This window comes from Ictalurus punctatus, chromosome 1, assembly GCF_001660625.3.
Source record: "Ictalurus punctatus breed USDA103 chromosome 1, Coco_2.0, whole genome shotgun sequence".
Taxonomy (NCBI): Eukaryota; Metazoa; Chordata; class Actinopteri; order Siluriformes; family Ictaluridae; genus Ictalurus; species Ictalurus punctatus.
In genome coordinates this window covers 38,001,889-38,022,894 of record NC_030416.2, presented here as the reverse complement: position 1 = coordinate 38,022,894, position 21,006 = coordinate 38,001,889, and the positions used below count along the sequence as shown (strand labels likewise).

The 21,006-nt window shown below is 41.3% G+C and overlaps 1 protein-coding gene, 1 long non-coding RNA gene and 1 pseudogene across 10 annotated transcripts in view; 2 read left to right on the top strand and 1 right to left on the bottom strand.

Annotated features, from left to right (window-relative positions):
* The window catches only part of LOC108268894 (NACHT, LRR and PYD domains-containing protein 12), a 113,837-nt gene that overhangs the window by 33,323 nt on the left and 59,508 nt on the right, over nt 1–21,006 (top strand). For 4 of the 9 annotated variants that reach the window (XM_053684635.1, XM_053684637.1, XM_053684638.1 and 1 more), the window contains exons 1-6: nt 12,453–12,543; nt 13,210–13,291; nt 16,421–16,519; nt 16,899–16,953; nt 18,121–18,325; nt 18,538–20,302. The exons of the other annotated variants lie outside the window; for them this stretch is intronic. In XM_053684635.1, the coding sequence (XP_053540610.1) occupies nt 13,239–13,291; nt 16,421–16,519; nt 16,899–16,953; nt 18,121–18,325; nt 18,538–20,302 (2,177 nt within the window). In that variant the 5' untranslated portion in view covers nt 12,453–12,543; nt 13,210–13,238. Of the gene's footprint in view, nt 1–12,452; nt 12,544–13,209; nt 13,292–16,420; nt 16,520–16,898; nt 16,954–18,120; nt 18,326–18,537; nt 20,303–21,006 lie in introns of those variants that run through there. 9 annotated transcript variants of the gene reach the window in all.
* LOC108271244 (uncharacterized) lies at nt 220–3,924 on the bottom strand. The gene is made up of 3 exons (XR_006983314.2): nt 2,267–3,924; nt 1,431–1,968; nt 220–842 (listed from the first exon to the last, which is right to left on the bottom strand). It is a non-coding gene; the product is annotated as an uncharacterized LOC108271244 (long non-coding RNA).
* Nucleotides 12,485–21,006, top strand: part of LOC108270697 (NLR family CARD domain-containing protein 3-like) — a 59,920-nt pseudogene continuing 51,398 nt past the window's right edge.

The window sequence follows — 21,006 nt, the reverse complement described above, 5'->3', positions numbered from 1 at the left end:
GTGAACCCAGTCATTCACACAGGTGCACGCACACATTCCTGTACATCTATCAAGGTGAGGACAGAGTAATTTCCCTTCAAAGTGAGGACCACCATTTCTGCTTCAATTTCAGTGTCCATGGCTCCAGTTTTTACCTCAGTTTCTTAAAAAAACAAGGGAAAGAGGAAGCATTTTATCAGCAGAGTGAGGGCATTTTCATGTGGGCGCTATTGTGTTAATTTCTCACTGGATTATTTTAACTACCTTTTTTTTTTTTTTTTTAATATTATTTTTTGCTTGCATTTATTCTTTGCTATCTTTTTATTTTAGTGTGGACAAATAATGCAAGTTACAGTTTGAGCTTCATAAACAGATTACCTAAACATTTATGACCATCAGACTACTGTATTGAAGTACATGTAGTGTTCTGTGCAATTATTGATCTAATTAGAAGATCAATATAGCAATATACACCATTGTCCAGCAACTTCTAACAAAGCTGCAAAAGATGCCACTTTCAGTGACCAGTTCTACATTTATTTTAGTTTGAGAACCGAGACACCTTCGGCTTCAAAGAATTGTTTTAGGTGCTTGTCAGCTCTTATCTTATAGACCAGGAAAATAATAGATTGTTAATAATGTCAGATTAATAGGTCAAATTGATGAAAATAAATGCTCAGTTACAACTAAAAAGAGGTGTGTGTGTGTGTGTGTGTGTGTGTGTGTGTGTGTACACCTCTAAATATATTAAACAATATCAGTAAATATTAAAACTTGAATTGCCATGTACTTCCCCGAGTGTTTGTGTACTGCACTCCTCCCCGCTTCACTCCATGGTCTCCTCACATTCACCTTGGCAGTGTCTACAAATGACAATGTAGATTGTGTAACATTGAAAATATAGACCAAAAAGTAGATTTCTTAAACAGCTGTTGTGTGTCCACAGACTGTATCTAAATGTAGGACTGCGATATTTCAAGTCATTTCATGTTTGTGCCAAAGATATTCAGTATGCACCAGAGTTAATTCATTAATTATTAATCACTGTGATAATCCCTGAATAGTAGGGATGTAAGAATGTATTCTCTATCATGGTTCAAAAATACACTGTACTGGATCGTGTGATGAGTGTATCGTTACACCCCTACTGAATCAAATAACTGTTCCAATAATCATTACAACCATCAGTTATCAAAATAATTTAGTTTCAGTTCTATTGCTGAGTGACCGCTGGTTTCCCCCTCGGGATTTACTTTCTCCACTACTCACAATCCTGTAGTTTTGGCTTGCTTACTCAGAGCTGTCTCTGATTCATAAGTGTAATTCATGCCGTTTTAGAGATTTTCATATTACTTTCAAGTCAGTTTTATTTGTATAGCACTTTATTTACTTATGATAAGAAATTCATTGGTGCTACTCACTGCTCTTTTGTATAGATTTATGGAACTTACCCTTATGGAGCGTTCCCACTCCTGGTCTGTTTTCCTCTTTTTTTTTCGGTGTGGACCTCTTAACCAGGCTTGCTCCTGGGCAGTGATCTGGAACAGACGAGCATTACTAACTGTTAGTTAATGAATTATACCGCTGTATACTTTCCAAAGAAAGGACCTTTCTATAGATATAATGCAACGTGGAAGTAAGCTATTTTCTGAATGTGTGAGATTTCCAAATCATTAGCCACTATAGGTAAAAAACTAGGCTAGAATAATAATAAATTGTAGTAAATGGTAAAACTATTCGCACTATAAACCAGTGTTTATGATTTAGAATAATACATTAAATACTATGATGGTAAACACCAGTTTGCAATATCAAGCAGCATAAAGGTCTGTTTTTGTGAAACTAAAACAGCTGGAAGTGAATGACACCAGAAGCCTCGCACACTCACGTTTTATGCCACGCCACTCATACGTTAAAAATAATGTGAAGAGTAAAGTAAGTCTTGCCTTTTTAGTCTTTTTTTGTGGTTGAAGAGCTCAGAACATCCATCTGTAGAACAAGAACAAATGAAAAGTGACTCCTCTTCCTCCTAATCAATTCTATGTTGTAGTATTGAGGTCATGGTAGTAGTTTTATATTGGACTCAATTTTACTGAGACGTGATTTTTAATAGGCCACAGTGTTTTAAATGTAAAATGTATATCTTTAAACCCTTATCCACCTCTCTTTTCTTGTTTTGTGTCTATGGGACACTCACAGACCCAGTGACTAATCCACCGGCAATTTCAAACAAAGATATGACTACACAAGACAACTGCATTGGTGATAATACAGAGTGCACACATACCACAGACAGAAGGATCAAGAGTGCTGAGGTTCTTCCCCCTTAAGGTCTCCGTGCCTCGCTCCATTGCAAACAGAAGCTTACTTATCTTGGCGATTTGAAAGGTTTTGTCGGTCTGTCTGTAAAAGTCACAGTGAACTGATGTCGTGCCCCATAAACCTTGCAACTTGCTCCAGGTCTTGTTCACTAAGGTCCAAGAGTTGGCAGAGTGTGAAAACCTGTTTTCTTCATTTAGTTGACCTTAGGAGATCAGCGTTTTCTGCTTTGCTTTCTTCTGCATATTTTCTCAGACGGTCACATCCACGTATGTTCGTCATCACACCAGGTCTTGCAAAGAGAGATATTATCAGCAGGTAAATCAGTTTCTTCTCTTCTTTGAACCAACAAATCAATTGACTCCTTCATTCTCTCAGTCAAGAAAACTGGAACCTTCTTTCCTCGTTTCCCCCCTGATTTCTATGCAGGTTAATAGCTTGCTTAGCTCCTTTTCTAATGGTGACAAGGTTTCATAAACGTCCTCATTAATGTCACTTGTGCTTGCTTTCCTGTAGGTCTCAAGAGTCAAGCGTGATGCTTCCCCTTCACGCCGCTTGTTGAAGATAATGCCCTGTGCCAGAACAGTCTCGTTTATTGTCTTGTATGCACCTAAACTCATCTGTTGCATCAGTTCCCTTCTTGCTTCATCTTCTACCTTCCTGAGATGGTCTCTCAGAGCAGTCACACTTTTGGTGAGGGGAATGTCATCTTTGTTCCAGCTTTTTTCCTGTATGATTTGGTGAGTGGTGATAGAAACACTGTTGTTCCAGTTTTTCTCCAGAAGTTCAGAGCTTTTTTGCTTTCTTCTCTGCCACATCATTTATAAGAGTCTGTCCAATCAGAACTTCCACAGCCCCGTTAAGACAGAATCCAATTTTGACTGCTGTTGAAGGTTTTCCATATTCATTTTTGCCTGGACTAAACTGTGTAAGACACTTGGCAACATTGACAACAAGCTGAAATTTTAATCTTCAAGATAATTGACAATCTTGTCCATATCTTTAGCTACTAACATGAATCAGCCAAGCTCCCTCATTGTTTGTGCAATGTACTGGTGCTTGGACTTCACATGACCATGTTTTGTAAAAGTGATTCGCTGTATTTCCAAATCAAGGAATCACTCCTGATGTGAAAGGACACATAATCTTGTCTCATGATGTTGATCCTCTGACATCTGAGGAAGCTACTATTGGAAGCAGGCATGCAGCAGCACGACTTTGTACTCTCCCTTATCTAGTTTTTATTTTTTCATCGGGCACACATGACTTCTTAGATTTGCACGAGGACTGATGTCTCCACAGGTCATTTTTCCTGAACATTCCAAAAGAATATGGGCAAGGCAAGTAATCCTTAACAGAAGCTTTATCAGATGGCTGCTTCCATGTCACTATTTGTCCTCTGACTTTTTCCAGAACTTTGGTATTGTGTTTAAAATCTTCTTTATTGCACAGCTGTTCTAAAAGAACCTTTCTTTCATTTTGAACTTAATGGTTACCTGAAGGCATATGCCACATCTTTGACCTCCATATGCTTTCTCTCCAAATGCTTCAATATCTTTAATTGTGATTTGCCACAATAGAGGCAATAATGTCTTTTGTCCCATGCTCGTTTATGGTCTTCCCTTTTTGTACAAATTTCTACGGTCACAGTTGATTTTTTTTTTTTTTTTTTTTTTTTTTTTTTTTTTGCCTTTTTGTTTTATTTATCTTGAGTTATTTATTGTGTCTTTTAAACAAGTTCTTACTTTCTTTCCTTTCTTTTTTAAAAAAAAAAAAAAAAAAAAAAAGATTCTTAGCTGATTTTCATAGTCACTCAAATTTGTCTCTGGACCTTCAAGATCTTCACTGGTCAGTTTCTTATGCGATGAACCTTTTTGTCTGGGCTCAAATCTTCCACGTCACTGGATGATGCACTGTGATCTGGATTGTAATCTGGGTCCAATTCTACGCAGCTGGATACATTTACATTTATTCATTTAGCATACGCTTTTATCCAAAGTGACTTACAAATGAGGAAATATAAGAAAAGTGATATCGAGGGGAGAACAATACAAATAGTGCTACTGTACAAGATTTATAATTGAGTTATAGAGAAGCAAAGTGTAGAGTTGTAAGAGCCAGAGAAGGTTTTAAAATGTTTATTTTTAAATAATGTGGGGTTGGTATTTTAGGGGTTAGTTAAGTGCTCACTGAAAAGGTGGGTCTTGAGCTGTTTTTTGAAGATGGTGAGAGATTCTGAGAGATGGTGGATTGAGGTTGGAAGTTCATTCCACCACTGCAGAACAGTTAGTGTGAAGGTTCTGGAAAGGGACCTTGAACCATGCTGAGTAGGTACTACTAAGCATCGGTCATAAACCGATCGCAGATTGCGTGAGGGAATGTAAGCCTTAAGAAGAGTGTTGAGGTAAGGGCGTGCTGTTCCAGGCAAGGTCTTATAGGTGAGCATCAAGGCCTTGAATTTGATAAGGGCGCCTACAGGAAGCCAGTGGAAGGAGATGAAGAGGGGTGTGACATAGGTTCTTTTGGGCTGGTTGAAGACGAGGTGTGCTGCTGCATTCTGAATCATTTGAAGGGGCTTGATGGAGCTGTTGGGACGCCTGAGAGTAGTGAGTTGCAATAGTCTCATTTTGAGATCACAAGAACCTGGACTAGTAGCTGTGTAGCCTGTTCAGTGAGAGTGTCTGATTCTCTTGATGTTATACACAATGAACCTACAGGACCGTGCAGTTGTTGAGATGTGGTCTGTGAAGGTCAAGCTGTCATCAAAAGTAACCCAAGGTTCCTGGCCGTCCTGGTTGGCTTGAGTGTGGTTGATTGAGGGATGAGCTGGGATCACGTGAAGCTCAGATTTTGTCAAGTTGAGCGTAAGGTGGTGTTCCCTCGTCCAGACCGAGATGTCCGACAAGCAAGCAGAGATTCGTGCAGAGACGGTTGGATCATCAGGCTGGAAGGACAAATAGAGCTGAGTGCCATAAGCATAGCAGTGGTATGTGAAGCCATGAGATTCAATCACCTGCCCAAGAGATGTAGTGTAGACAGAAAAGAGCAGTGGACCCAGAACTGATCCCTGGGGAATGCCAGTTGTGAGTTTTTGGGTTTCAGAAATACCTCCCCTCCACAATACCTTGAAGGATCTGTCTGAGAGATAGGATTCCACCCAGCGCAGCACCGTTCTGGTGATGCCCAGGCTGGAGAGAGTTGACAGGAGGATCTGATGATTCAGTGTCGAAAGCAGCACAGAGGTGGAATAGGATGAGGACAGATGATCTTGAGGTTGATCTTGCTAGTTGTAAGGCTTCAGTGACGGAAACCAGAGCAGTCTCTGTGGAGTGATTGCTCTTGAAGGCAGACTGCTTGGTGTCCAGGAGGTTGTTCTGTGTGAGAAAAGTTGAGAGTTGATTAAAAACAGCTCTTTCAAAGGTTTTGGAAAGAAAAAGGAGGATGGAAACAGGTCTGTAGTTATCAACCGCAGCAAGGTTTAGTGTTTAAGCAGTGGGGTAACCTGGGTCTGCTTAAATGAGGTGGGGTATGTGCCAGTAGAGAGGGATGTGTTAAAGATGTGTGGGAGAGATGGACTGAAGAAGGTGAGAAGGGATAGGGTCAAGAGGCCAGGTTGTGGGATGGCTAGAGAGGAGGAGTCAGTCTCTGAGAGAAGAAAGAAGGAGTTACATGGAGGAGGAGTGGGTCTATGCATGTCTGGGGTTGAGAACTGGTTCCTGATTGATGTAACCTTGTTGGAAAAGAAAGTGGCAAAGTCATGTGCAGTGAGAGAGGTAGAGGAAGGGGGAGGAGGGGGACAGAGAAAAGAAAGTTTTGAAGAGAGTGCAGGTGTTTGGAGAACTGCCAATCTTCTCTTGGTGGAATTTGGCTTTAGCAGTGGAGATGCTGTGGGGAAAAAGAGGCGAGAAGTGTTTGGTAATTGGTTAGGTCAGTCAGATCGTTAGATTTACGCCATTTCCTTTCAGATGCTCTTAGTTTGGCCCGGTTGTTACACAGAGCTTCTGAGAGCCAAGGACAAGAGCGTGATGTGCGAGCAGGTCTGGAGGTTAGGGGTCCGATTCTGTCAAGTGAATATGTTAGAGTGGAACATAGCATGTCAGTTGCGATGTTTAAATCCAGTGAGGAGAGGTGGCTATCAGAGGGAAGTGAGGTGACAAGGGAGGAGAAGTGTGAGGGGGGAAAGGGAGTGAAGATTGTGATGAAAGCAGATAGTAGGGTGGAGACAGTGAAGGGGGTGAGGGGAGATAAATAGAAAACTGGATAAAGAAATGGTCAGAGGTGTGGAGAGGAGTAAGGAGAAGATTGTGAGTGGATGAGGTCAAGCTGTTTGCAGGCTTTGTGGGTTGCTGGTGTGGTGAATTGTTTGAGGTCAAATGTGGGAAGGAGAGCAAGAAAGTCAGCTGCATTTGGCTTGTCTAAATGAATGTTGAAGTCACCAAGGACTACAAGAGGAGTTCCATCATCCAGGATGGTGGACAGTAGCATGTCAAATTCATCGTTGAACTTCCCCAGTTGACCTGGAGGACAGTAAACAACAAATTGCATTTTGGCAGGGTCAGTGACTGTAACAGCATGAAATTTAAAGAAGGTGTAGGAGCAAGAGGGAGAAAGACATGTCAATATCCATGTTTTGGAGAGAAGCAAACCTGTACCACCCCCTCGTCTGTTGGGGCATGAGGTATGGGAAGTTGAAGTTGGAGGCTAGGGCAGCGGGTGTGGCAGTGTTCTCAGTATGGATCCAGGTCTCAGTCAGAGCCAGCACATTGATGTTTGAGTGGTTTGCAAAGGCAGGCATGAAATATGCGTTGCTGATTGCAGATTGGCAGTTCCAAAGTCCGATAGAGAATGAGAGGGAATCTGCAGAGGCCACATTCAGAGAGCATAGGTTGTCCAAGTTTCGTAATTTTCTGGGAGTGTGCCACAGAGTGTGCCTGTGGCAAACAACAGGGATAAACTGATGACACATGTTAGTGTGTAAACAGGTAAACAGCAAAAGGAATAAAGGAAGGGAAAAAAAGTATACTTGTTAAAAACTCGCAGGTCTTTACACAAGCTTGTCTTCACGTGGCAAGGGCTTCACGTGAGTAACTTACCAGTTACTGTTCGCCTGGGTAAATAATTGCTTTTATTCACCCAGGTGACATTTGTCTAGATGTAATAAAATTCCCTCCAACTGTTCCTGATATCAATATACCAAAATCTAATCAGTTTATCTTTTAGTCCATGTGAACATTTGTGCCAAATGTGAAAAAATTCCCTGAAGACATTGAGATATTGCATTGAATATATATGGGTGCAGTGAACATGGAATGGCACTAGGGGCAATGGAGAGCAAAACATGTGTATGCATGGACATGCACACTGATTAATTTTTTTTTCTCGTTTTAATATTATCTGAGGACCTCTCTAAAACTTGGAGATTAGCCTATAAATAGTCACTGGAGGCCATTACAGTGTAAACAAAGTGAGGACTGGCCTAAATGTCCTCACTTTATAAAAAAGCGAGGACATTTTAGCACACACACATTCCTTTAGTCTCTTAGTCACTATATTTTTCAGGTATTTACAAGTCATTACTATTCATCCAGTCATTCATTCGGCCACTTTTTCAGTCAGTCACTCAGTTGTTCTTTGTGTCCAGAGTTGAGATTTTGGACAGACTGCAAGGCTTGTTAAAGTAATGTATTTATTATTATTTACATGGCTGAAATTTGTTTATTTACCACAATGAACTTTGGGGATTATTTCACCAGTTACTTTCAAATTTTGTACAAAGGGTTTTTAAGTTCATTTATTCACATGATTTAACCACTGTTTTTGATATTTTGTGTTTATTTCGGGGTTTTTTTTTTGTTGTTGTTTTTTTTTTTAAGGCTAAGATTGCATTTTTTGCCCTAATGCCCTAAAAAAAATTATCATGCTGGAATACTGCATACTGATCATGCTCTGCTTCAGTATGTCACAGTACATGTTGGCATTCATGGTTCCCTCAGTGAACTGTAGCTCCCCAGTGCCGGCAGCACTCATGCAGCCCCAGACCATGACACTCCCACCACCATGCTTGACTGTAGGCAAGACACACTTGTCTTTGTACTCCTCACCTGGTTGCTGCCACACACGCTTGACACCATCTGAACCAAATAAGTTTATCTTGGTCTCATCAGACCACAGGACATGGTTCCAGTAATCCATGTCCTTAGTCCGCTTGTCTTCAGCAAAGTGTTTGTGGGCTTCCTTGTGCATCATCTTTAGAAGAGGCTTCCTTCTGGGACGACAGCCATGCAGACCAGTTTGATGCGGTGTGCGATGTATGGTCTGAGCACTGACAGGCTGACCCCCCCACACCTTCAACCTCTGCAGCAATGCTGGCAGCACTCATACGTCTATTTCCCAAGGACAACCTCTGGATATGACGCTGAGCACGTGCACTCAACTTCTTTGGTGGACCATGGCGAGGCCTGTTCTGAGTGGAACCTGTCCTGTTAAACCGCTGTATGGTCTTGGCCACCGTGCTGCAGCTCAGTGTCAGGGTCTTGGCAATCTTCTTATAGCCTAGGCCATCTTTATGTAGAGCAAAAATTCTTTTTTTCAGATCCTCAGAGAGTTCTTTGCTATGAGGTGCCATGTTGAACTTCCAGTGACCAGTATGAGGGAGTGTGAGAGCAATGACACTAAATTTAACACACCTGCTCCCCATTCACTCCTGAGACCTTGTAACACTAACAAGTCGCCAGCGGTTTAGACATTAATAGCTGTGTGAGTTATTTTGAGGAGACAGCAAATTTACACTGACAGCATTTTCACACTTCGATTCAATTCAACTTTATTTGTATAGCGCTTTTTACAATAGACATTGTCTCAAAGCAGCTTTACAGAAATATCAACATGGTAAACAGATATTAAAGGTGCGAATTTATCCCAACTGAGCGAGCCGCTGAGTGGCGACGGTGGCGAGGAAAAACTCCCTAAGATGTTTTAAGAGGAAGAAACCTTGAGAGGAACCCGACTCAGAAGGGAACCCATCCTCATCTGGGGAACAACAGATATTGTGAAAAAGTTCATTATGGATTTATATGAAGTCTGTATGGCGTTAGGAGCAGCCGTAGTCCCAGCAATCTGGAATTAGAGAAGATTTGAGCTCCATCCAGAGGCAGAAAGGATCTGGATCTCTAGTATCTCCATAAATTCGTGTGGGGCTCGGCGAAGGGAGAGAGGGAGAAAAAAGATTATTATGACTGCGAAGTAGTAGAACAGAATCTAGTCAGGGTAGGCTTGAGTAAACAAATACGTTTTAAGCCTAGACTTAAACACTGAGACTGTGTCTGAGTCCCGAACACTAACAGGAAGACTGTTCCATAACTGTGGGGCTCTATAAGAGAAAGCTCTTCCCCCTGCTGTAGCCTTCACTATTCCAGGTACCGTCAAATAGCCTGCATCTTTTGACCTAAGTAGGCGTGGCGGATCATATAAAACCAAAAGGTCGCTTAGATATTGTGGCGCGAGACCATTTAGTGCTTTATAGGTTAATAAAAGTATTTTATAATTAATGCGAGATTTTACTGGGAGCCAATGGAGTATTGATAATATCGGTGTGATATGGTCGTATCTTCTAGTTCTAGTTAGGACTCTAGCAGCTGCATTCTGGACTAACTGGAGCTTATTTATATTCCTTATATATTATTTATATTCCTTACACACCCCTCTTCTCCTATGTCAACCTATAAGAAAAGGCATAAAGTACTATAAGACATATAAGAGTATATTTTACAAAATACAAGACATTATAAGGTAAAATCATAATATTTAACAAAGTAAACCTGTCTCTCACTCACTCACACACACACACACACACACACACACACACACACACACACACACACACACACACAGACGCACACAGTGATTTAATTGAGCAGAAAATAAATGTTTGTAATGTACATGTGTGTTCAGTTTTAATAGTTTATTGCATGTATTTGTCACACACTGTTGCTGCTGAACGTTTACTGTTCCATGATAAAGGTTTGATTGTTGAATTTAGTCTGATATTTCTTGTATGGAGTCTGATGTCTGATTCTAATAAACATGTAATCAAGTCTGATAATTCTGCCCTATTCTCCCTCTTTACAGGTTTGAGATGTACTACTGATTGGTTCTGAGTATCACACACAGAGGATTATGAGGATAATCTGTTAGATTACAGCGTGCTTAATGGACAATTATAAGAGCTAAAACATTATCTTTTCTCATTTAGTGACAGTTTTCTTTTATAGATTTTTTTTATATACAGTAGGATTTTACTAGAAAAAGTAAAAACTTTATTGTGTATGTAATGTGTGATTCAATAAATAGGATTTGTTTATATGTTCAGCGTTTTTTCTGTTTATGTGTAATAAAGAATGTTTCACCAATGTGAAGCTGCTGAGATCTCCTCCTACACGGGAAAACTGGATGTCTCTACACATGATCTTCACAACTTCTGCAACATCTTTTCTTCACGGTGCATCCTCCTTCTCCCGCCTCCTTGAAGGTCCTTCTCTCCTACCTTTATTCCTACACAACATGTTCAGTCTTCCCCTCTTCTGTCTTTCACACGTTTTTCTCCTCTATCAACAGAAGAGATCTTTCAGATCTTGTCATGCAATCCCACCACCTGTCTGCTGGATCCATTCCACAATGCTCCAGACCACTTCACAGGGCCTCCTCCTGTTCATCTCTTCTATCATTCTGTATTCTACATTCTATATTTTCTATATTCCCAACCAAAAGAAACCCACTCTGGATACCTTAGACATCAGCATCTACCCATCTGTATTTCCTCATTTGTAAGTCTCTTTGGATAAAAGCATCTGATAAATGAATTAATGTAACTGTAAATGTATCATTTCTCTCTTTTATTTTCCACAAATTTACAAATATTCAAAACTGTGTTTGCTTTGTCATTGTGGAGTGTTGTGTGTAGACTGATGAGGAAAAAGAGTTTAATCTATTTTAAGACGAGTCTCAAACATACCAAAATTTGGAAAACCTGAAAGGGTGTGAAAACTTTCCCTATGCACTGTATAATTAACATCTACCCCTTGTCCACTAAGGAAACCCAAGCCATGAACAAATACATTGAGGAGGCTCTGAAATGGGGGAACATTCTCCCCTCAACATCACCTGCATTAGCCAACTTATTCTTTGTCAAGAAGAAAGAGGGAGGATTACGGCTATGCAAAGACTATTGAGGTTTAACAGTTACTCATTCGGAATGGAACGCCAGTGTACTGTGAGAAAGGGTTAATGTTCCCACTCTGATAGTAAACGTAGTTGACGTTACTTGGTATTTCCTCAAAAGGTAAGCGATTCTGTAAAAATAATAATAATAATAGTGTCCAGTTAATAATGTGCAGGACAGTAAGTGATTTATGGGTAATTTTGAAGAATGGCAGTGTGTGTGGTGTTCCAGTGCTCGAATGATAGATCAGCTATTTTGGAGGTGGTAACCGAGAGCCCTGTACTGTTGCAGGTTCTGATAACTACAGCATCCTGTGGAGAGAAAGCCACAAGAACACAGTCATCAGTGTACTGTAGATCTAGGATTTGCTCTCTGGACAGCTTTGTGGTCAGTTGAAACCTCCTGGTGTTGAACAGACTCCCATTCATAGTGAAGCTCCTTGTGGAGGAGATGGATGACACACAAGCATAAGATGTTGAAGAGGACGGGTGCCAGGACATACCACTGTTTCACTCATGAGCTGACAGAAAAGAGTCACATGACCTCCTGTGATCATGTGATTTATCAAATTTAAACAGAACATTCCAAAAGAACTTCCTGGTAACAGTGTTGATTGATCTGGAGAGGTTGATACCGGCTGTAATGATAGTTGGTGTTGTTCCCAGCACTTTTCCTGAAGTTGCCATGCAGAATTCTTTATTATTGTTAATATATCCTCTAGCTGCTGATATCTGTCCCCACTCCAACACACACACACACAAACACACAAACCAGTTTTGTTTTAGACATGATAAAAAAAAACAGAAAATTCACTCATATGTTAAAACCAAAAACATTGTGTTGTGTTCATGCGTGTGTGTGTGTGTGTGTGTGTGTGTGTGTGTGTGTGTGTGTGTGTGTGTGTGTTTATTTACTCCACCTCCTGCTTTAAAAATTATTTTGACTAAACCAGTCAATCCAGTTTAAGTAAAAGTGAAACTGCATTTAGTGACGATTGGACTGTAAAAGGTTCTCAGGAGAAGAACACAGTAAGTATCTAAATCTAAAGCTATAATATGTGAATGTTATGAATCTACACTAGATGAAGAACAGTTCAGTTGATTTGTACTGAAGTTGTAACTTACACAGTTTACTGTAGGACTTGATTTTACTGTAAGTGAACCGTGTGAAGATACAGAGTTAGATTTAACACACACATGTTGGACTGGAGTAAATATGTGTCCTGCAGTGTTTCTCTGAATGTTGCACAAAAAAAAAGGCAATGACTACAATTGGCACGAACAGTTTTACACTTAAGTCTCCATCAGTGAACAGTGGAGAAGTTCAACAAAAGTAGATTTAATGTTAAAACTGTATGAATTTCCTGGTTACACAACTGCAGTATTTGACCATGTAGTACACAGTTATAGAAGGGTTATAAGGTTATATTGACACCCAGATGAGGACGGGTTCCTTCTGAGTCTGATTCCTCTCAAGGTTTCTTCCTCATATCGTCTCAGGGAGTTTTTCCTCACCACCGTCGCCTCTGGCTGCTCATTAGGGATAAATTCATACATTTAACATCTATATCCTGAATTTATAGATTTCTTTAAAGCTGCTTTTGGACAATGTCCATTGTTAAAAGCACTATAAAATAAAATTTAATTGAATGTGTGTGTGTGTGTGTGTGTGTGTGTGTGTGTGTGTGTGTGCAGGTCTATAGGTATAATCTGTTGGAGGAGACATGGCCTCCAAAATGAGTGTGTCTGGGGAGCAAGACACAGAGAAAGGCGAGAGGTGAGTGAAGTGTGTGTGTTGTGTCCGTTGCTATTCTGTTAGCTTCAAAAACTACAGAACTTGTAGCTTAGTGACGAAGATTTGAAGATTACTGCACACCACTCACAGTCCTGTATGGTAGACTTGTTCAGCAACATTCCACTGACACAGTCTACTGTCAAGCTTGTGTCTTTCTCTAAAACACACATTCCTAATCAGCAAAAGTTTCTCTTCATGTCTGATCTGCTCCACGTACCTTCGTCATTGTGGACAAAGGGATTCCTTTGCTGGGAGGAGACCTAATGTCTTTGCTACTTATAAATATTGCCAAGAACAGAGTACTGCCTCCTAATACCTCTGTCTCTTCTCCTTCTTCTCCTGTGTATGAATGTACTGCTGCATTCACCTTTGGGTAAAAAACTGTGTGCACCCTGTGAAAATGTATACCGCTGTCACACTTGTACATCAGACACCCAACCTAAAGTATGTGCTCACTACTGGTGTGATTGAGTGCACTGATACCTCTGCTTGGGTTTCCCTCATAGTCATAACACAGAAGAACTCTGGCAAAGAGTGTGCATGTGTGTTGATCTACATTAGCCTAAGAAAGCAGTCATCAAAGATGCCTTTCCTCTGCCTCATATGGATGAACTACTGTCCAGATTAAGGGTGTCCTCTCTAACATTGTCTTGACCAACTTCCAAGTGCATGAAATTCACACACATGCCAAAGTCCTTAAACCATCCTACTGTGCTTGAATGCGGCCAGGGTACAGTTTGTTCATTCCAGCAGCACAATCTGCCTTTCTTAGGTCACATTGGTTCATCTGAGGGCCTACTTCCAGAAAAAGAACACATACAGGTCATCGCCAATGACCTGCACCCACTGATTCTATTACATTCTGCTCCTTCTTCTGGCTGCTTTCCAGGTACTCTAAATTCCTGCCACACCATGCTACCGTGGTACAGCCAATCCTCGCATGTCTGAGGCAGATAGAGATGCATTCCAGTGGACTGTCAAAGCACATGCAAGTTTAAAGGCTGTTAAGAAAATGCTTGTGAATAGCCAGAGTCTAGCCTTGTTTGACCACACACTGCACACCATTATATCTACAAGTGCATCTGACTATGTACTGGGTGCCATCAAGTCTCAAGTGGGACCAGATAATGGCAAAAGATCTGTGGCATTCAGTTCCTGTACTCACTCTGCTGTTGAGCACATTTATACTACTATGGCAGACAAAGCCCTTGCGTGCATTTGGGCCATTGAAAAGTGGTGTACATACCTGTGGTCTACATCACCCTTAGGACAGATCACCAGACACTGTCGATGTTGCTGTCCACAAAGGGTGTCAGCCGTGCTGGTCTGTGTGTCAGCAGATGGTCTGTTTGCCTTATGTACTTCAACTATGACATCATCTACTGCCCAGGCTCTTAAAATGCTCCAGCTGATTGCATGTTCTGCTTGCCCCTGCCTGCTACTCTGTCAGCTGACAGTACTGTTGCTCCTGTTCAGGCAGATGATGACAAATCAGAGTATATTGCCCTCCTCTCTACTGCTCATAAGACCTTGTCAGCTATTTGACCTATTACCCTCTTCTATTCTCTGATCTCCATCGCTTACAAATCCCACCACGGGTTGATAAGGACAAAGCAGCAACTCTGTGATCCCAAAGATGGAGGCTCAGGTCCTAAGTAAAATCTGTGCCTGCCAATGGTGCCAGTTGAACATCATCCAGTGCCACTACAACCTGTGTCGCTTCCAGATGGCCCATGGAAGAAGGCTCTCAGGGACATTTTCGGACTACTACACCAGACCGCAGGTATGCAATAACGATGACTGACTACTCTAACAAATGGCCTGAGGTTGCTTTTACTCAGTACATTACTACTGACTTCAGTCGCCATGGAAACCCTCTGAGAATCGTGACTGATAATAAAGTACAGTTTACTTCTCCACCATTCACCCCTTTCCTGGAGGAAAGACAGATCTGCCACAACTGCTCTTCCCTCAACTACCTTGCTGCCAGTGGAGCAGTAGAGCGATTAAACCGAGTGCTTAAGGAAAACATATAATTAACAATACAGCAATGACAGTCATGGAAATCAGCTGTGATTGACTTTATTGTAAGTCTACCATGCCACTGTACATGCCACAACTAGTGCCCCCCCCCCCCCCCCCCCCCCCCCATTACATTTTCCAAAAGGACACAGGAAGTTCAGTGATCCATTCACAATCAGTCAAAAGTTGGTGAAGACACATACAAGCTGAGTAATGGTACAACATGGAATACCTTCCACCTCACTGGATTCCCAAATACCTCAACTACACACACTACACATACAACACATACAGCTGAGGATAGTGTAACCTCTGACCCTGCTCATTCACCTAGACCAACACAAGATATACACTAGTCTACCTGGCTCAGTGACTACGTTATGTGAACCTTACATGCACTACCGTTAACTCCACTGCTGTTCACTTGTGATTTTCTATTGCACTTATTACTTCAGTATAAAGTTATTGCAAGTATACTGAGTGTGAATGTGTAGGATGATATTGTGTTTTTAATCAGTCAACATTATAGTTTCAGTACTACTTGCATATGTCATGATATTCTGCTGAGACCATATAAATGCTTCTTTCAACAAATGGGGAAAGTGTCCTAAATGTTCTGTACTTCTGGGGCTCTCTACTCTGCCACAGAGTTAAGTTGTGTGTTTATTCTTGGAAATAAATATTTACATTTTATTTTTATTTTTTATTTTATGTATTTTGTAACAAAGCCTTTCTCCACTGAACATATAACAGTGTGACTCTGTGCAAAACATAAATGTTCTCACATTCTCCAACACTAAACAGATCAGACTCTGTGAAACCTGATGTGTATCTGTGAAAAGTGAGGACTGAATAGTTCAATAGAGCAGTTTTCTATCAAGACATTTAAAACCAGCTGATGATTAGTGACTTTAAGCTGAGGAACATGTCTAAGTTGTCCCTGTAGCTGGTTAAAGTTTGTTTCTTCCTTCAAAATGATTGTATCAGTGTTAACATTGAGTATTGAATTAACAAGTTTTACATTAGACATTTTAAAATCTACTGATTGTCCACTTCATGTTTTGTGTTTATAAACATCTATATCTTCAGATCAGACTCACCTGAACCCAGTTGTGTGTCCATGAGGAGTGACAGGTCAATGGACCATCCAAGAGAATTCAGAGACAGAGACAGTACTACTGATCTGAGGTCAGTGGAGTTTAATATTGGTTCAGTGTGTAATCACTCACACTCTCACGTGCTCAAACTCTGGTTTAGAGAATTACATCAGTTCATCACATCTGCTTTCTCAGAGCTGGAGAGTGTGATATTACAGACGTGAAATGAAATAATGACATTTTTACAGCCGTAGATTTCAGTGAGATGAAATGTGATGTGATTATGTAAATTACTGATACTGTATTTTCATAAATACATTTTTTCAATAAGCAGTAATAATCATTTAGTGAATCTTGAACTGATGATTAGTATGGATAATTAGAAAATATGTCTATTTAATAGTTTGTGTTTTACAGATATGAATATGATTTATAGTCTTTGTTAAATGTAATGTTTTGTATGTTCACAGGCTGCAAAAGGATTCAGATACCACACACAGCAACCTACTGGAGTCTATATTTAAGGTTTGTGGGTATATTTGTGTGTGTTTTTAATATAAAACATGTTACTTTAGTGGTGCAGTTTGAAACGGTCAGGCAGTGAAGATGAGAATTCAGCAAGAGCAGGTCCCAGAGTCTGTAACTAGCTGCTATGTGTTGCTGAGTAAATAAATAAATACATGTATCTCATCTTCTGCCAAATTATTACATTTTGTTATGACTCGTGTCGGTAGGCTGTCCTACCCTGAGGTCCAAATCAAGTCTCGCGTCCCTGAGTTCACGTTCAGGCCTACTGACCCAAATGACCAAATACCGCTCACGCCCAGCCAAGCTCTGCTCACGCCACAGTCCACCGACACGCACAGCCAAGCCCCGCTCACGCCACAGTTTGCTGACACGCACAGCCAAGCTCTGCCCATGCCCCAGTCCGCCGACACAGCCAGCCAAGTTCTGCCCATGCCCAAGGTTCACATAGTGACCTCAGAGCCTCAGCCTCCCCGTTCAGCTGAGGTCGTCGCTCAGCCCGCCTGCTCCATGGCAACTAGCGTTCCCCCCTTCTGCTTCGAGGAGACCCACGCTCCTCTCCCTGGCCGCACGGGGGACTTCTCTCGGCCTTCCAGTTCAGCTGGGGACGTCGCGCCGCTTTCATGCTCTGCCGAGGAAATATCTCAGCCTCCCTGTGCCATTGTAGAAGCCGCCCGGCCTCCTGATTTTGCGGGGGACATTTTCTCCAGGGGGCCAGGACCACCAGATGGAGGACGTATAATTTTGGGCGCTCCGGGAGTAGCGCCCTTGGGGGAGGGTTCTGTCACATATCAGGAAGCTCTGGACTCCACTTCCCATCAGCCACTGCACTGCATTACATGTCACATGACCACCTGCACCTGATTCACGTTTTGGTTAATGAGCACTCATGTGTATATATAGCCATTGTCTGCACTGATTCACTGTCTTTCGTTGTATTAGACGACCATGTTCCATGTTTTGTTTCATGCCACAGTATTTTGCCTAGTTGTCGTAGTGTCTGTTTTGTTGTTTGTTCATATAATAATTGTTATATATCTGCGATTGCTTCCGAACCCATCCTTGATTCGTGACACACACACTGAACCACAAATCATATTATATCATAGAAAATAGAGAGTAACATTATGAATTCACAATTTTCTCTTATTTTTTATTTCTCATCAGGAGCTGGAGCACAAAGTCATCAGTCTGTTAAAGAATGAGCTGAAGAGATTTAAGAAGCTCCTGAGTCCAGATTACCCAGCATGCTCTGAGAGGGAGGTGGAGGAGGAGGAGGATCAGAGCAGTGTCAGAGAGGGAGTGCTGAAGATCACACTGCACTTCCTGAAGAACATGAACCTCACAGATCTCGCTAACACGCTGCAGAACAGTAAGAGCTCATGGGGTTATAACATCACTTTAACTTTAGAGGAAGGAAACTGCTCGAAATTTATTAAACACGTCTCATCATAATGATGTGCTTTTATCAGCACAATATAATAACAGATCAGTACTGACATTACATATGATACACAGCTATGAAAATATCAATAGTCAACAGAGATGATCATAGAGTTTACATTTTATTCTTCTTTTTATCAGAACTCGTCTCTGTGCACCAGCGAAAACTCAAATCCACACTGAGAGAGAAATGTAAAAGAATTAATGAAGGAATCTCACAGCCTGGAAGTTCAACACTTCTGAATGAGATCTACACAGATCTCTACATCACAGAGGGGTGGAGTGGAGACGTCAATAATGAACATGAGGTGAGACAGATTGAGACAGCGTCCAGGAGACCAGCAGCACAGGAGACACCCATCAAATGTAATGATCTCTTTAAAGACAAGTCCATCAGAAGAGTGCTGACTAAAGGAGTTGCTGGAATTGGAAAAACAGTCTCTGTGCAGAAGTTCATTCTGGACTGGACTGAAGGAAAAGCAAATCAGGACGTCTTCTTCATGTTTCCACTTCCCTTTAGAGAGCTGAATCTGATGAAGCAGGAACATCTCAGTCTGATGGATCTTCTTCATCACTTTTTCCCAGAAATAAAAGAATTGCGATTAATAGACTGTGAGATCAACAAAGTCCTGTTCATCTTTGATGGTCTGGATGAGTGTCGACTTCCTCTAAATTTCCAGAAGAATGAGAGACTGTGTGATGTGACAGAGTCAGCCTCAGTGGATGTGCTGCTGACGAACCTCATCAAGGGGAATCTGCTTCCCTCTGCTCTCCTCTGGATAACCTCTCGACCAGGAGCAGCCAATCAGATCCCTCCTGAGTGTGTAGACCAGGTAACAGTGGTACGAGGGTTCAGTGATCCTCAGAAAGAGGAGTACTTCAGGAAGAAGATCAGTGATCAGAGCCTGGCCAATAAAATCATCTCACACATGAAGTCTTCAAGAAGCCTCCACATCATGTGCCACATCCCAGTCTTCTGCTGGATCTCAGCCACTGTTCTAGAGAGAATGTTGGGTGAAGCAGAGCGTGGAGAGATTCCCAAGACTCTGACTCAAATGTTCACACACTTCCTGATCTTTCAGATCAAACACAAGGACCAAATGTACCATCAGAAATGTGGCCCTGATCCTCAGCAGACCAGAGAGAGTATCCTGGCACTGGGAAAACTGGCTTTCCAACAGCTGGAGAAAGGAAACTTGATCTTCTATGAGGAAGACCTGAGAGAGTGTGGCATTGATGTGAGAGAAGTGTCAGTGTACTCAGGAGTGTGTACCCAAATCTTCAGAGAGGAGTTTGGGCTTCACCTGGGGAAGGTGTTCAGCTTTGTACATCTGAGTGTTCAGGAGTTTCTGGCTGCTTTATACGCATTTCTCTCCTTCATCAACAAAAAGATTACAAAACAACAAACCTGGTCTGATCTTTTCACCAAGTCAAACATGTCTGATTTCCTGAGGAGTGCAGTGGACAAGGCCTTACAGAGTGAGAACGGACACCTGGACCTGTTCCTCCGCTTCCTTCTGGGTCTCTCACTGGAGTCCAATCAGACTCTCTTACAAGACCTACTGCCCCAGACAGGAAGCAGCTCTCACAGCAAACAGGAAACAGTCGAGTACATCAAGAAGAAGATCAGGGAGAATCCATCTCCAGAGAACTCCATCAATCTGTTCCACTGTCTGAATGAACTGAATGATCATTCTCTAGTGCAGGAAGTCCAACATTACCTGAACAGAGGAGATTCCTGGTGTGTCGGTGAAGACAGACTCTCTCCTGCTCAGTGGTCAGCTCTGGTGTTTGTGTTGCTGACCTCAGAAGAGGATCTGGATGTGTTTGTTTTGAGGAATTATCAGATATCAGATGAATGTGTTCTGGGAATGATGCCAGTATTGAAAGCAGCAAGAAAGGCAGAGTGAGTAATTTTTATTCATAAATGTATTACAGGTTTTGCTGAAACAAATGATACTACGATGATTAGAATAAAGCTCATCAATAATTACTCTAATTATCTCACTATCATTCTGTATGTAAGGAGAATGAAGGAGAACAACTTTATATAAGCAGCAAATTTCCCCATAATTTAAAAAATAAATTTTCTTTGCTTTAAGGAATGAAATACCTAATATTATGAGGGAAATTAAGTTTGTATCGAGACCAGTCTTGAGACCACACGCCAATGGTCTCTGTCTTTTTTGTTATATTTTCGTTTAAAGGTTGTTGTTTTTTTCTAAACGAGTAAACTCTGTTATTTACTGTTATTTATTTACTCACACATCCTCCCTAACCCCTAATGTAATGATATTTAGTAAGATTGTAGTGCAACACTTGTTAGAAGAATGGGCAATGCTTATCATGTCCTATGTTGTTATCTGTACACATTGATAATACTAAAGTCGATGGGATATTTTAGTTACTTCAAGAGAAATTTCATGTCCGGTTAGGAAGATACTACAACCACCAAATTAACACATCTGATTGTCTGGTCTCGGTCCTGACATAAACTCATTTGGCTCTGGTCCTGGTCTTAAAGGGAAGTTGTTTACAGTATATGATGACTGTGGCCCTGCATGAGCACATCAGTTGAGAATGTGTGGTATTCATCAACGCCCGTTGTGT